This window comes from Haemorhous mexicanus, chromosome 6, assembly GCF_027477595.1.
Source record: "Haemorhous mexicanus isolate bHaeMex1 chromosome 6, bHaeMex1.pri, whole genome shotgun sequence".
Lineage (NCBI taxonomy): Eukaryota > Metazoa > Chordata > Aves > Passeriformes > Fringillidae > Haemorhous > Haemorhous mexicanus.
In genome coordinates, this window is record NC_082346.1 from 18,910,333 (window position 1) to 18,926,708 (window position 16,376).

General features: G+C 42.9%; 1 protein-coding gene across 16 annotated transcripts in view; it reads right to left on the reverse strand.

Annotated features, from left to right (window-relative positions):
- BRSK2 (BR serine/threonine kinase 2) overlaps window positions 1-16,376 on the reverse strand; it is a 304,866-nt gene that overhangs the window by 15,143 nt on the left and 273,347 nt on the right. For all 16 annotated transcript variants that reach the window (XM_059849087.1, XM_059849085.1, XM_059849086.1 and 13 more), the window contains 4 exons: window positions 15,562-15,610; window positions 10,472-10,595; window positions 8,376-8,556; window positions 7,651-7,740 (listed from right to left, as the gene is read on the reverse strand). In XM_059849087.1, the coding sequence (XP_059705070.1) occupies window positions 7,651-7,740; window positions 8,376-8,556; window positions 10,472-10,595; window positions 15,562-15,610 (444 nt within the window). The remainder of the gene's footprint in view (window positions 1-7,650; window positions 7,741-8,375; window positions 8,557-10,471; window positions 10,596-15,561; window positions 15,611-16,376) is intronic.

A 16,376-nucleotide genomic window follows, 5' to 3' on the forward strand; every position in this document is an offset into this window, starting at 1 on the left:
TCAGGTGCAACAAGCAGAAGGAGCTCCACATGTCAGCTTTAAAACAGAAAGGCCCAGCCCAGCTGGACTCTTCCATGTGGAACCTGCTGGCAAGCCAGATCTGCTGCTCTCAGCCAGGATTCCCTTGCATTTGGGATCTAAATCAATGTGTTCCTGGGCAAGGTGGAGTACTCACTGCTGAGCAGGTGGATACCAGTTAAAGCACTCAGATCTTCCCTTGCCTGGGCTCTTGATGAACACTTGTGTATTCAAGAAATAGGCTTCTTGGAAAAACGCTGAAAATCCCTAATTGCCAGGAAGCTCTAACTACTCCCTATCTGCTATAAAGTCTGCAGGACAGAGGGGAAGATAATTTTTCAGCATTCCTCCCCTTAAATATTGAGAAAAGTAATTTCATTAGAGGAGGAATATGCTTGGGTGAGCTGAACTCATGCTTGATAAGCATGGATATGCATCTCTTCTGATGCAGCCAGGCTTGTGCTGCATAGGTCATCTGGGAAAGCAGGGAGTAGAGAGAGCAGCTGCTTGGTCCAGTGACACTGGTCAAAGCATCTAAGCAGGGGTCACATGCTCTCCATCCCCATGGCTAAAGGTGGGCTGCCAGGGGTCAGTGGGAGATGATACCCATGGAAGCTCTCTCAGAAAGGCACAAGATTGAGAGAAAGGGGCAGAAGGATGGAGGTGAAGGAGAAGAGAACATTCAAGATATAGAACAACAGAGGTGTCAGACAAGCCAGGAGTTTACCTGCCTTTGAAATTCTTTCCTTGGTCTGGCAGGCAAAGAATTTCATATACAATACAATTTCAAGACATTTCTCCCTGAAGATGCCTAGCAGGTTTGAGAAGCGCCTACAGCTGCTGATTAAGGCAAAGACTAGAACTAACACTCATGGGTCTGTATCCTTTTTTTTTTTTTACTAACTTGGAGAACTTTTGTTGTCTCGTGCCTTTTAGGGGGTCCTGTCCAGCCCTCTCAGAGTCACCTGCCCTTTGCTGTAATGCAGAGTGATGCAGATCTACAGTAGTAGACCCCAGAGCATTCACACAAGTGTTAGCAGAACTTAGCTTTGAAAGAACACATAAGAACAAAGAAAACCTCAAATATGACCAGAAGACTGTTTCTGACTCCCACCTCCAACACCTGGAAATTTCACCTCAAGTGTATCCAGACTGACTGGCCACACAGTAACCAGAAATCTGGAAACAAAAAAGTCGTATTTGGATAATGTCAGAGCAGGTAAACATTGTGTCTGGTTACTAAGATCCTCCTGAAATTGCTATTTCTGTTTCATTCTGCATTTTAACAAATAAAAAAGTAATCATGTCTCCTTAAGTTAACACTGCCTTTTTTCCCCAAGTCATTTGCAGTCAGCACAGCTCTCTTTGGTACTTAAAGCCAGTTGTGTCAGAGGTCTACACACATTAGTTGTGTGATTAGAATACAAGCTGACAGACCTACACACAAAAAGGAGATTGTAACAGAGGCTTTTTGACAGCTGAATATCTTGGGCTCTGGACCCCATTTGGTTCCAAAAAAAATTATTTTTGCATGTTATAGAATTAGTTTTGATGGGTAAGAAAAATGTTCTGAAATATGAGACCATGGAAAAAAATCATCCTAACACTAATAAAACTTCTAACTTGTCTTTCTCAAAACTTATGCACAACTATGCTTTGAATTCTCCATATTGTCAGGGCTAGCCCCAGGAACAGCACAGGAATTTATTTTTATTTGTAGTGTCTTTCCAACACCTGATCAGACTGTTTTTCCCCAATTCCTAAGGCAGAGCCAGAGCTCATACTGCATCACTTGGAAGACATAGTGTTAATGTGTCTTCAGCTTATCTTTTAGAATAATTACTTTAATATTTCTTTAATTTCCATCCTATTGTAACATCTGCTTTAGTAAATACTCTATGTGATAAAGTATTCCATCCTTTTAAAGCAGAATTTTTATTCTAATTGGAAGTCTTAAGATTCTAGCCAGTCAGCCTCTCCTCATGGATAGTAATCCATAATCCAGTGACTGTGGGATCCAGGTGTTATGAGAAGTGAGTAAAGCCAGGGTCCAAAGGCTTTTAACTGTCTGAGAAGCACTGATGGGTCATGTAACTGCATTTTTAATGTGTCCTGTTTATTTTTTAATTAAAACATAGTGGCAGTGTCAGCTCTCAATCCTTCTGATGATAAGGCAATTCCTTATTTTATAGGAATTGCTGGAAGTCACTCACCCTTTGGATTTGATCAAGACTCTTTCATAAGTGACACCCAGTTCAGTTGAAATAAGGCTTCCCTTCAAAAGGCCAAACAGCTTCTGAATCCATTAAAAACTACTAGTGCTCTGCTCATTTTTCTTTCCCAATTTTCTTTATTCTTTAATTTCTATCCTGCATAGATGTCACAAGGAAGCTGCCTGGTTTGTGATGCCTCTGATACCTCTGAGACCCATCCCAGCCCAGGAAATCTCACCCAAACAGCTGCTCCTCTGAGATCTCCAAACCCAGGGCTGGATCCCAGAAAGCACTGAGCAGCTCCTGCCAGATGCTCACAGTCCCCAGTAAACACTTCCACTGAGGGAGATGATGTCAAGGGAGCCACCAGCTCCTCTGGTCCAAGGCAGTTATCATGCAGATTGAATTTCCCCAGTGGTTTTGTGCTTATTTGAAATGCTGGTTTCCTATCAAAACTCTGGAGAGCTTGGACTTTTTTCTACATGCTTTATTTCTGGACTACCAGTAACTATTTCAGTTAATTTTAATGAAGGTTGTTCAGTAATAATACTAAAGCTGTTTAGCAAAAACACAGTGTTCTGCCAATCCAACCAGGCATTACAGGGCACTTTTTGTAGGTGGAACTATGATAGCAAGATGAAGTAATTACCCTAGACACTACAAGAATGTAAGACATAAAAGGTCACAGAAGATTGCAGGAAACTTGGGACCTGAACCCCGGGAAAAGCTAACACACAATCCAATTCCAAACTGGCATTTACAGAGACCTTTTTTTTGAGTGTGCAGCCGGAAGTTTACCCTGCAAAGCACTTCATTTGCTTCTTACTCCCTTTTCCATCTTGATAAAATCCTTTACACATTTGGAAACTGTAGGTTTCTTACTTTTGTTTTTTTTGGTGGCAATTTGCCAGCCTGCAGCTCTTGTGAGCCATAAAATACCTGGAACTCACAGAACAGTGCTCTAGCAATAATTTGCACTGCCCTGTTTTGAAGATGGATATTGTCTCTAAACACTTGTTTATGCTGATGAAAGGCACTTCCAGCAGTAACAATGAGATGCTCTAAACTTGGAGATGTCAATAGTTAAAATCCGATATGAAACCAATAAAGATAATAAGGAAACAGAAAACCTTTCACAAAGAAGTTTCAAAGGTTATTTCAGTATTGCTGATGGCCCAGTATATGGGAAAATGGGAAAAAATTCGAATATGTAGCATCCCACACTTAAAACCAAAGCTCAGAGAAGCAAGAAAATATTAGGGAAATAAAAACTGCTACCCTATGAATGATCACAGATGGCTTTTGCATGCCCCTGTTCATCAGCTGCTACTATTACTCTTTCATTCAAAGGCATCAGAGAAAAACAGATCATGATTTAATGGAAAGTGCTGGGCTGAGACAAAAGAACAAATCTCAGATATCGTGCTCCATGGAGAGACAACTTTTTATCCCAGCAAAGGGCAGTCTGCCCAGGGATTACCTAAGCAGAGATTCTGAGTATAAGGGCCCTGGATGGAGCCATTCATGGACAAGAGACAAGGCTGACTGCTCTCACTGACAGTGAGACTCTCTCTCCATCCCAAAGGGGCTCTTTCATGGTCTCACTGAGCGTAATGGCTTTTGTGATAGCAGTAACAAGCACACATGGACAACTATTCTGGCTCAGATCAAAGGCCAAAACCGTTCAAGAGTCAGACTTGCCAATCCTTGTGGGTCCCTTTCAGCTCAGGTTATTCTGGGATCTGTGATCTGGTGCTCTGTCTCCCTCAGCAGCTCCACAGACACCCAGGAGTGCAAGAGCAGGCCAAGCATACAGAACACTTCTCCTGTCGCTGCCTCACTCACCACTGTCAGGTTGGAGATTTCCTGAACCTGCTGTAGTTTCTCTGTTTAGCAATCCCATAAAGATTTCTCTGCAGGGAGTTATCCAACCTCCCTGTGAGTAAGAAGTACTCTGGGGAAGATGAGCATCTGTAAGCCCCTCACATTCAGAACCTGTTTCAGTGAGGAGTTCCACCAGTTCTAGATTACACAAAGACACATTTTCCAATGGCTTTCTTGGTACTTGGCTTCCACTGTCTTATGCCGGCCTCAAGCTTCTTTCATCAGGAAGAAAAAATGAACAATCAATCCCTATTTACTTGTTCTATGCAAGTCATGAGTCACAGACCTGGTACTGTCTCAGCAGTTATGGCCCAGAGCTCCTGAAACTTTAGGATACAAAGCTGGTATGTTGCGCTAAATTTGTCCATCGAGACAGTGGATTTTAGAAACATTACATTAACTTATGGAATGGATTTAATTTATTTACACTTTCTTTCAAGGAAGGGAGGGGATCTATTTTCCTGCTTCAGAGTATGCCAGAAGAAATACACACAGCCAGTCTTAGAAAGAAAAAATGGAAGTGAATGAGGGGGATATATGGACAAAGGGATATTATAAGGTGCTCAAGTGTGACACAGAAACACATCTGCCTAAATCAGGTACATAACAGGCTCACATACACACAGAGATGCATGGGCAACATGACATCTACAAACACTGTTGTCAGCTGGAGGAATGAAAAAGAGGAAAATGCATTCTGAAACCCAGGCAGGCCGGCTCAGGGGGCTGGGATGCTGCACAGCAGATCAGAGGGGCAGCAGAGAGAATGACTCTCACTGCCACATGTTCGTTAGGCCTTGCTGTTCTGCTTTATACTGAAATCATTAAATCTTCCCCTTCTGCAGCTCCCCCTTTACATCCATGCACCTTTTGCAGATTGTTTTCATCATCCCACCTGCAACAGCATCAGAACTCTGTAAGGCAGGAGAGACAAGACACATAGGATGTGTCTGTGCACAAGGAGCTAGGAAAAGCTCCAGTGCTGAACCAGTGCTGCTGGTCAGGGGACAGTCCCATGCTCAGAGCCATGGAGGAAGAGAGTCTAAGTGAAGGTGAGTTCAATCTGTTGCAGCAGTAGACTGCCTACAGAGGATCCTCAAACCATGAACCTGAACAGAGCCCAACCACCACAATCCCTATGTGGTGTTCAGAGCTGGCAGTATGGGTGGAGAAGAGAAACAGAGACTTTGCTTTGTTTCTAGTGAGAAATGCTGATTAATTCCACAGCAGTTTCTGGGAAGACTTTGCACACATTTCCAACCAGACACCCAGCTAAGCAAGGTGCTGAATGTGAACTTTTCTGTCCTTTATCCTTTTACTTCCCCTTACTCTCACTTGGCTGGGGATGTAAACTACTGGGTCACCCTACTTTGATGCAAAGGTTGTCTCTTTTTTGGTAACGATCCCTTTATTTCCCTTCTCCTCCTTTTCTCTCTTTCTGGTATGCTGCTCAAACCTCAAATTTTAAGGTTGACTTCTCTCATTTTCAAGAGACTTGCATATTCCTGATCAGGTTAGGTGGTATGATACAGAACAGTTTGGCACCCTGTCTTGTGAGCTGCCTTGCCTGGGTAACTCCCCAGCTAAGGCAATTATAATTTTTAAATTTCAAGAGACCATTAATTTTGGTTTTGATCCATGTGAAGTTATCTGTTCCAGTCTGGCATTAGAGGTTAGGCTGGGTTTTCCCTGCTAGAACAATATGCTCTCATGTAGCTTCAGGCAGTAGAAATAATATTATTTTTCCATTCCAGAACCAGTGCAAAACTGTAAGCCAGATATATTTCTCATAGCAGAGAATGCCCATAACATTTCCCTGAGTCTTGGTCAGATGAATGGTTTTTATTCCTCCTATAATATGGCTTTCTTAGGGAGATATCCTGCTTCACATACAAGTGTGCAAGAGGGTTCAAGTTTTTCTATAGGGCCTCAGTGGCTAGCACATATTAGGGTGAAGAAGTTAAGAGAGATCATCAAGTTATTTACTTTATAAACCATTTTTTCCTCACAGGAAAGTAAGGGTACACCTCATTCCTGAAGAAAAAAGGAATACTTGAATGTTGTCCATGCATCAGGAGTAATATGAAATACATTTAAAGGATGCTTTCCCATCTCAATCCTCTCACTCCCACTCAGCCCTAGCATTTCCCAGAAGGAAGGGCTAGCAGAAAACTCTAGCTGCTTCCCTGAGTTTGATTTAATTTCAAAAGTCCAGACTGCAAAAACCTGAATCAACCATAGTTATAGTTTCCTTGTTTTCCCTGCTTCTGAACAGAATAACCCATGTGCTGGGCTCCATTGTATTCCAGCACACAGAAGGATCAGGCAGTGCTGGAGGCCAAAAGCAAAGAGGACACTGAACTGAGCATATTTCTCTGTCAGGTACTAGGCATACACACTTCTAGATGCAGTTAATTTATCTTTGGATGCTAAAGCCACAGTTAGACCAGAAGGATGTAACCCATATGTGCATCGAGCCAAGGACATCTGGGACTTAATTGGAGGATGCTATGCCAACTTAACTCCCCCACTTTTGTCTTGGCTTGTTCACACAAGGGTCAATAACAGAATTTGGCTCTACAACATAGGATTTATTTACTTCCTTTTCATCTCCCACTCCTTCTGCCTCACTGTCTTCTGCTGCAGCCTCTGCTCTCCACTTTGCTCCTATTTATCTCCAGTATCTGTACATTCTTTCTGCTTTTCCCTACTTTTCCTTCCTTGATGTATTCCCAATAGTTTATCTGCCTTAAGTTTTCAATTTTCACCTTCTTCTTTGTTCTGTCCTTTTAGAGGATAGAAGAGTTACCACAGAGATTTTGTGTGTGTGTGTGTACAACCACTTCAGTGTTCAGAGTGAACACCTGCTACATAATGATGGGATGAGGCCAGTTTCAGTATTATCAATTCAGGCTGCCTGCACATCCAGATTGATGTCATTGCACAGGGTCACACATGTAAGGCTTTCTCTACCACCATGAGGAATTGAAATTTACTTTTCAAATAGATAAAATATAGCTTCTGCAGAACCTTAGTATATAATTTGTGCTACCACAGTACTGAGTATTGGATCACACTGCTGGAAACTATAAGCCACCTTCTGACCACATGTTAATGGCTAAGTTAAAAGCAGCTCTCAAGTTTGTTCGGGGACCCACTGAAGTTGGAGGTTTCTAAAGTACGCCTGAAGGGTTTGAAAATCAAGTATCCTCTAGAGCATGTCCCTGCTCTGGGAGATTCTGGAACTGGAGAAAATCTGGAAGATCTGTTGATGATGAAGCTTTTGATGGAGAAGTGGGCAAATGGCTCTTTGGGCGGGCAGAGGGCAGAAGCTGTTCAACTGGGGAATGCGCCGGGAGCACTGGAGAGGGAATGAGAAACGGAGGAGGAGGGTGGGAGCAGGGAGTTACTGCTCTGTCTGAATGGAGCTCGTTTTTGCTGTAATCAGAGGGATGGCCTCCCTCAGCCTCCTGCTACGAGAGGCATTTCACCTTCCTGTCCCTGCTGAAGGTGCTGGACAGTAGAAGCCACTTACCTGATAACTGCTGCACTGAAGGCTGGTCATGTGTGCTTAACAACTGTGCCTGAATGGTTTCTACTACCCTCTTAAAGCGACGGCTTGGACCTGCGAGGAGAGAAGAGGCACAAGTGGCTGTGAGGGCAACTGGAGCCAAGCGCACACACAAGGCTGCAGGGGAAGGATCGCAAACATCTTCCCTTCAGTCTTGTCCCCAGAAGTGTCCTGACTGTGTGTCTGTCCTTCAGCCAAGGGGACTATGGTGTGCTGGGCTCAACAGGAAGAGGAATGGCTTTGGGGCTCCTTTCGTAAAGACAGAAAAGGTGAGGGGGTCTGTTTCCTTGTGGCAACCCCTGTGGGGGGCATGTGGCCACCCAGAAGAAAAGAGTGAGTGCATGTTTCAGTCAGAAGGAAGACACTATGGCCTCACAGTGCCCAGCTGAGACTCTGGGACTTTGGAATGAATCAGGGAGCCAGTACCATGAGTTACACCAAAACTGCTGCACAGAACAGCCATTTTTGCACTAATCATGGCAGTGCCAACTTCACCTCTTTGGGAATCTCCTTCCCTCCCTGCATTTCCATCACTACCAATACCATTTTTGTTCCTGATGCCCTCCTTGCCCCTGACTGAATTTTCCTGAGGTTAAGCCAGTTGTATTTTTTCCTCTGGCAGAGCAATTTGCAGGCCTCTATTATCAGCAAGCCAGCTGGCACCCATTTTAGAGCTTTGCCATGGTTACCTGATAAGAGTGTGAAAGTGACAGAGTAGATCCCGTTCTCCTTTTGCGCCTCTCCCCCTTCTGTGTATGTTATGTCCACCTGGAACTTCACTGGCTTCTGGAAGACAGCAGGACCTCCTGTGGACTTATATTCAGCACGGAAACTTGTCTGTGAGATGACACTGTGACTGAGACTTGGGATCTGAAAGAGGTTGGTAGAAGCAGATAGTAGAACCAGTGCTAAAGGGGAAAAAAATCTGCAAAATTCTGTTTATAACAACACACATTTCCAGAATGAACACCATTTGCTAGGTTTGCTTCTGGTCTTGAATTTTTAATGTACAGTGTTCTTGTGAAACCAGTAACAGCATAGGTTGCTGGGCACCACAGAAGAATGCACTGCTGCTTACAGGACTGACCTAAATTTAAAGGTTGAATATTGGTGGAATACTCAATGCACTTATGAATTGACACATGTTGCTCAACTTCATACAGTCAGTCTTTTTTTCCCTACTCATCCACCAGTTTTGAGAAATGCCTTTTGCTGAGCAAAAGGTGATATTAAGGCAGAGGGCAGAAAAGTCAGTGGGATACAAAACTGATTATAAAAAACACTGAAGTAGCCTAGTCTGATCTCACAGCTGATCCTGTTTTGAGCAGGAGAGCTTCTGAAGACCTTTCCAACTTCAGTTGCTTGGTGATTCTGTGATGTCAGACAGACATCAGGACACTCAAAGTGCTTGGGACATCCACAGGGAAAGCACACCTGCAAATAACTCACCCAAACTTCTATCAATATGTAAAAGAACTCAGAGATTTGTGACATCATGCAACATCTGTATATTCAGATCCACTGTGGAATTTCATAACTTCCTAATTTTCAAGCAGTTACCTTTCATGCTTTCCTCCAAAATTGAACAACATACTCATATTCTATTTATTGCTTCATAAAGGACAAGATTTAAAAAATCCCAAACAAATTACTTGTAAATCTGGTCTCTAATCTCAAGGAGGACAAATAAAGATGAGTTCTTTGAGAAGCTGACTTTAAGGGGTTAATTAGCAGGCTATGACAATGCATTTAAGTTTGGATGTTGCTGTAAGAGACAATTCACTGGTTTTGCACACAAGTCCCTACATCACAGCCAAACCACACGTGGGGTACACACAGGATCACCAGTAGAGACAGCAGAACACACTGCACAACAATACAAACCCAGAGCACAGCCAAATGCATGAAATTGATACAGCAACATGGCTGCTTACAACCAGCCTGGGATGGACACCAGTGTCTGATGCCCACTACTGGAATGCACTTACTGCTTGTGTGCTTGTACAGTAACAAGGGTTTTGGCTATTTTTTTTTTTTTTTTGAAGAAGTTCGTTGCAGAATCACAAAGACTAAAACTGGAGTTCAGTATTTTGTGGAAAAAAAATCAATATAACAAACTATATAAGAAATCAAGTTTCCTTCTTTAAATTCTATTGGAAAAAGTCTAATTATGTTGTTGGCTACCTTGAATTGAAAAACCTCTTAAATTACCTTTGCTGTGTGGACTTTTTCATCACTGGTACCTCTAGATAATGAGAACACGGACTTTCTATAGGAAAAAAACCCACAATTTCTCTCTGCTTTCTTCACATCTGCAACAACCGAAACTCTGGGCACCAGAAGAAATGATCCTTCTTTCTACAGCACTGAAGTGGGATTTAAAGTAACAAGTGCAGATGTAAGACAGGCCTTTTGTCTGGCTGAAGTGGTGGAGGGCATACCCATGAAAGGGAAACCCAATCTGCTGCCCAGCCAGAGACTGTAAGGCTGATTTGACAAAGCAGCAAATCACTGTCTTGATACTGTGCCAGCAGTGTGCTCCACTGCTGTGGCATTCCAAACTCAGGCAACCTGGAGGCCTTGCCAAGAAGGCTGAAATCTTTTCTCACCTTAGAGAGCATTCTCTACAGTTAGTAATTCCCTCACAGTCCAGGGAAGGCCATGCAAATTAAACCCACAGAGGATGCTTTTGAAGGAGCAGAGCCCCTGTCCAGTAACATTTGGCACAGGGAGTCCTGGAATGACCAGTGAGGGATGCCTCCAAGAGGCAGCTGGGGTGACTCACCGAGAGGAAAGCGTGGACTATATCAGCCTTAATGGAGCTTAATGGTTTGTCCTTAATGACCACAAAAATCTGTTCTTCTTTCTCCAAGTTGATGAAGTTACCGAACCAGGATTTTTTGGCAAGCCTGATGTGATGAAAAGAAAGAGATGTTTAGAATATGGAACGTGATTTCTTATTTCATACATGCCCCTAGCTAGAAAAAAATATTAAAACTACATGAAAAAGTTTGGATGACACTCCAAATGTGATGGTGTTACTACCAATAAGTGGGAAATAGTATCAGAGAATACCCAGAATGACATTTCACTTGGTGAAAACCCATGAAATGACAGACCACTCAGCCTAGGTCTGGCAGCATGTGTCACCAACAATGAAAAATCAGGAGCAATGGTAACTCTTCTGAATGAGCCAACATACCAGCGAGTACTGCATATATAACGTACATATAAATCAGGGGACACATTTCTGGTTTGTCTCCAGGGATGTCTCAATTTCTTGTGACAACATGCAGATCCTGGCAATATCAAGATTTAAGTTCCTTCCCACCCAATTTCAACTCCTCTGGTTCCTTCCCACCCAAGTGCAACTCCTTTGGAAAGATGCTTCTCTGAAGGTGTCCTGTACAAGACCTTGCTTCTTGAACCAAGCTGTAGATTTCACTGGAGCTCCGACCTACCAGTGAGTGAAATGCACAATTACACAAGGCCAGGACAAAGACTGTCCTGTTCATTAGTCCCATTCAGGGTGTCTATAAAGTATGTGAACTCTGGCCAGCCTATAAAGGGACGAATTTTCAGTATTAAGAAAGGGGATAACAACACCAAGCAAGACACAGTTCAGGCTTTCCACTGACAGCAGTCCAGCTCCTCAGTTTGTTCCAGCATCAAATGGTGGTTTCATCACAAAATGAAATTGCTGTTTTTTCACAGTGATCAGCAAATGTTTGGTTTTGCTTATTGTTTAACCATTTCAATGACACTGGCTTTTAAGTTTAACAGGCTAAAGGAAGAATGCTAGGACATGAATCTTAATGAGAGATACTACCCAGACCTGAATGCAGCATCTCTGACAGGTGTGGTTTTGAGAGGAGAAAAGAGGCTCTCAGCTGTGAGACACAGCCAAAGACTTGCTGGACCAAACTAAACCCAGGGAAAACCACACTTGAATCAGCCATATTCTAGAAGGAAAGAATTCAGCATGAAAATGTCAGAAATTAAAAAACCTGCCACCAAGAGACTGCCTTTTTACCCCTCTACAGCATTCTTTATAACACCAAATTCAGTTTGTAATATGGCAAGCAACAGGGTGGACATCCATCACTCAGTGGAAGAAGACAATCTCCCCAGACAAGGAGAGCCATCTGCAAAAGGCTACACTTTTGCAGATGGCTCTAAAACCACACACCAGTTTCCAGCAGAGCAATAAACAGCTAGAGCAGGCTGCTAGCAGCCTCACTTTCTGAGGCAAAGTGAGGCAGAGGAAGAAGAGAGGCTAAGAGAGAGAGAGGAGCAAACTAAGAAACTAATTTGAAGTCTAGGCCTTCAGGATAAAGAACAAAGCTTGACCTCAGCAGTGTCCAGAAATATGCACTCATTCCCCACCCCAGAGTGCTCCATGAATTGTTCAGCTGTGGGCCCACTGCCCATTTAATGCACACAGCAGAAAGACCACAACTGGAAGACTGCTCAGCTGGGCAAATAATGATTTGCTTCATTTACTGCAGGCAACCAAAAATAAGAGTAGAGAAAGATTCACTTGCAATTTGGTTAAAACAGTGCCCCCCACTCAATTAAAGTAGGCTGGAAAACTGTCACTCCCTAAAATATTCATAGGCAGCTGTAAATAAGCCAGTGAGCCAGAGATTAGCACAGGGAGCAGTAAAGAGAAAGGGCCTCTCATTTAAATGGTCGTTAAGGAGCCAGGGTTAGAGTGAGGAAGAAAATTACATACTAATTAGCTCATGTGTCTCTCACACACCACAACAACTCTGCAAGCCCCTGGAGAGCTGGGACAAGAGCTCCCTGCATGTAAGGGGTCTGAGCTCATTAGTAAATTAGCACCTGGTTATCCATCTAAAACTGCTGCTTGTCCTAGGCTTGGATGTCTCATCATCTGAACCAGGGCTGCTGGATGGACTCCAGAGGCCAAGGGGAAGCACGGGCCTGGAAAAGTGTGCTTATTTAATTGCAGGTCTGCCATCTTAAAATATGGCTTTTCATTTTTGTATTTTCATTAATGGTTTTGCTGGCCCTTCATTTATAGGTCTCTTAACAAGCACAGGTAACAAGGGCCCAGAACATTGGGAGTTTTTTTTCCTGCTCAACATGGTCTGGAGCCTCCAGAATCCATCTGGGCTCTTTTCCTTGGTGAGGTTATCACCAGTAATAGCAAGTCTGGAAGATTCACTGCTAGCCTGGGCTATGCTCCAGCTTGTAAATCATTTGAATTCACTAAAATAATTTTGCTGGTGTCACATAAGACAGAATAGATGCCAGTGGCCTCTCCTGTTTCTGTAATGAGCAGAATCAAGACACAGCACACATGCACTGGCTTTCCTCCCCAAAACTGGCAGAACTAGCTGTACTCATACAGCTAGGGACTAACTCCACTAGGAAGAGGGGACAGTTTTGGAGTAAAATTACACAATAAAGCCTTTTCTCCTCTTAGAGGGCATTAAGTGCTACTAAATTGGGTTAAAATGTATATGAATCCTCAGCATCCCAAATGACATGCTCCAGCATCTCTCCAGATCAGGCTGTAAGCAGAACAAAATGTACGTAAAATTAAGAATCTTCTCTTACCAAGGCAAACTTCTTAAAGGGGGAGTGAGATAGGAGACATGTGGGGGAGGCTGGGTATGTGGATTACAATAAGGAATCCAATCAGATGTTCATTTGATGAAAAAGCAAAGAAAGTAGCATGAATACTGGTACTTTATTACTTCACACCAAATTTCTCACTCCTATAACGTTGTTCCTTTTCCTACTTTTGGAGTGTCTGACCACAAAGTCTTCTGTGTTCCCTCTCTGTCTCTGAGCACATGGATCAGTAACCTCCAGAGGTTTACCTGCCTAGCATAAATAGTAGCATTTCTACTCAAGCAAATGGAGCTTTGCAGATGTCACTACAGGACACAAAAGAACACAAGAGCACACTGCTGTTCTCAAGGTGAAGAGAAAATGGGAAGTTTATTTTCTGACTCTAACATTTATAGTTTTCCAAAAGTGACAGTGGATTGGAGGGTGACAGTGCCACCTCTCCAATGACACTGGACAAACCACCAGTCTATCAAATTTCTCTTCCATATAAGAATGCAAAACAATGAGTTATTTATAGAAAGTGTGTGAGAAAGTTCGCTACAAAAATGTCAACACCAGAAGGCTTAGAAAATCTTAAAAAATCAGGGCGACATGCAGGTTTAAAGCAGCTGGAGCTAAGTCTCTTTAAATGTCATCCCTAACACATTTTCTAGGGCTTTTTCACATGAGAAAGAACAGCATTACCCAGACATGTCAAAGTGTATTACCTAATCATCAGGTTTGTTAAATGAATGGCAGACATTGCTGCACCAGACAGAGCTAAGACATGTGTTTATCACTCAACCCATGAAGTCAATACAGCTCTTGACAAGGATATCTTATTTCTTACAGAAAAGAAGAAAATATGGGAAAAAATAAGATATGTGGAACTGGGCACTGAGCAACAGACATCTATCATTAAAATATAATCTAGTTCATTATTTTTTATGACTTTTATTATGTTTACTGCAGGGTGCAGCCCAATTGAACTCATTAATTTGGCAATTATACAGAAAAAGAAAAGAGGGCCTTAGGCTTTGACTTGCATCCAAACTGCCTCAAATGACAGGCACTACTTCTCTCCACCAGCTTTTAAAGAGTGAGTGGGAAGCAGGGAAGGCAATAAATTAACAGCAAAACTTCCACCAACATAGATGCAAGGAAGAGAAGAAATTTAATTCTAAAGGTTTTCTGTTTTAATGGCTTTAAGAACATGTGAGATCAGAGTACTGTATACTTCTGTGATAATGATGTGCCAATTTTATGGAATTCTCTCATGCCTCTCTATTAGTAAATGCTTGAAAGTGTTGAAAACACAGCATATTCCATTTTTCTTCCTGAATACCTTTACTAATCTCTACTTCCCCCTCTCCTGAAGTCTTTATCCCTCTTTATCCCTCATTCTGCAGCTATACACATAGAATGTCCATCTCACACCAGACAAAAGCCAGGTCTGGGGCAAGTTGTGAAGACAATACCTTTGTCACCATTTACAAAACTTTCAGCTCAAAATTCCCATCCAAGACTCATGAATATTTCATACAAGTCTCTTAACAAGAGGCCAAATTGCCTTGGTTGGCAGGCTAAGTCTATGGGCATTGGGTGCACAAACACAAGCTGTGAAAATAAAAAGGAATAATTTGGCATCTGTTGCATATTAGGAAGTGTTTGGAGCAGCACTCTGGCAGGGACTTCCAAACCTGCCATGCAGTGATGCACATTTGTGCAGTGGAATGGTTGAAATGTACACTGACTTTTAGGAATGAGCCTGGTGAATATGAAACAGCTTCTCCATGTCCCAGTACTGCTGCCTAGAATTAACACTGCGTTTACTCTGGCAGCCAAAGATCCCTCTGAATCATCTTAGCAGAGCCTCCTGCATGCCATCCTGAGGATGCAAACTCTCCTGTATGAAAAGGAAGACTTTTTGGTGCACAGTTAGTGCCAGTATAAGCCACTGATTAGCCTCTCCAGTCCCAAAGAGTGATCTACTTGACAACCAAATGAATGAAGAGAGAAGAAATATGTTACAAACCCAGCAAATTCAGCAAGCTGTGAGAAAATGAGGTGGTTGCTGGGAGACTGTTTCATCATCTGTTGACCCCCCTACCATTACTGAGGTATAGATTTTATGCAGGGTCCTAATCAAAAGAATCATTTCACATCTCCATCCCACCCACAGGACAACAGGTTACAAGCAGATACTGATCCACAACAGAAATATGTCAGCTTATGACATTCAGGCCAGGAAACGACACTGGTATTTGATGGGAAAAAAGGCAAAGTACTTACTCTGGGGATGATTCTGGGGTTAAATTAGACATCTCTTCTGGTGTAGGTACTGCTCATGCACGGACAGCCAAAGAGAGGGAGGGAGAAAATAAATATGGTTCAGTACACCTTCCATTTTCAGCTTGTACACCAATGAAACAATTCTGCACTTGCTTGCATTTGCCCATTTTCTCTGCAGGCTAATTCTGACATTTAAATGCTGGTCATATGTCTCTAGATCTCAGCATCTAAACAAGTGCTGCATCTCAAGGCTCACTCTACCCTTAGGTCATAAGGTAATCTTGCACTGGCTGCAGTGGTTTCTGGTCTGGACCCAAACACACTGTGCCAATGCTACTCTGTTGCCATTGCCTCACAGCCCAGCTGGGCGCAGCTCAGTCACTGCTGCAACTCTCTGCAGTTCTCAGTGACAATGGCACTGACCATCACAGCCCAGAATCTCACTATACCATGGCTGTAATCCTCCTTTCCCATGGGGTCACATCCCAGCACCCCGGAAAACCACAGGGTGTTGGGATAGCTGCTGCTGACGTCCAAGGATAAGGCATGTGACTTTGGCTGCCCTTTGCTAGCACACAAAAAAGCCACCTGGAGCCCGAGGAAGAAAATTTTGCACATCTCAACACTCCAGAGACTTAGAACACTGAAGTAGGCCAGCAGATATGAAACCACTGATTGTATTAAGGAGATTTTTGCACCAATTACCAAAGGAGGCAAAAAAAAGCATTAACCAAGATCAAAAAAGCTGTGCTTCAGAAGGACAGCTTCAGCCTATTGCCTCTGGCTGTCTTTTTCTTTTTCAGCATAAGGCTCAG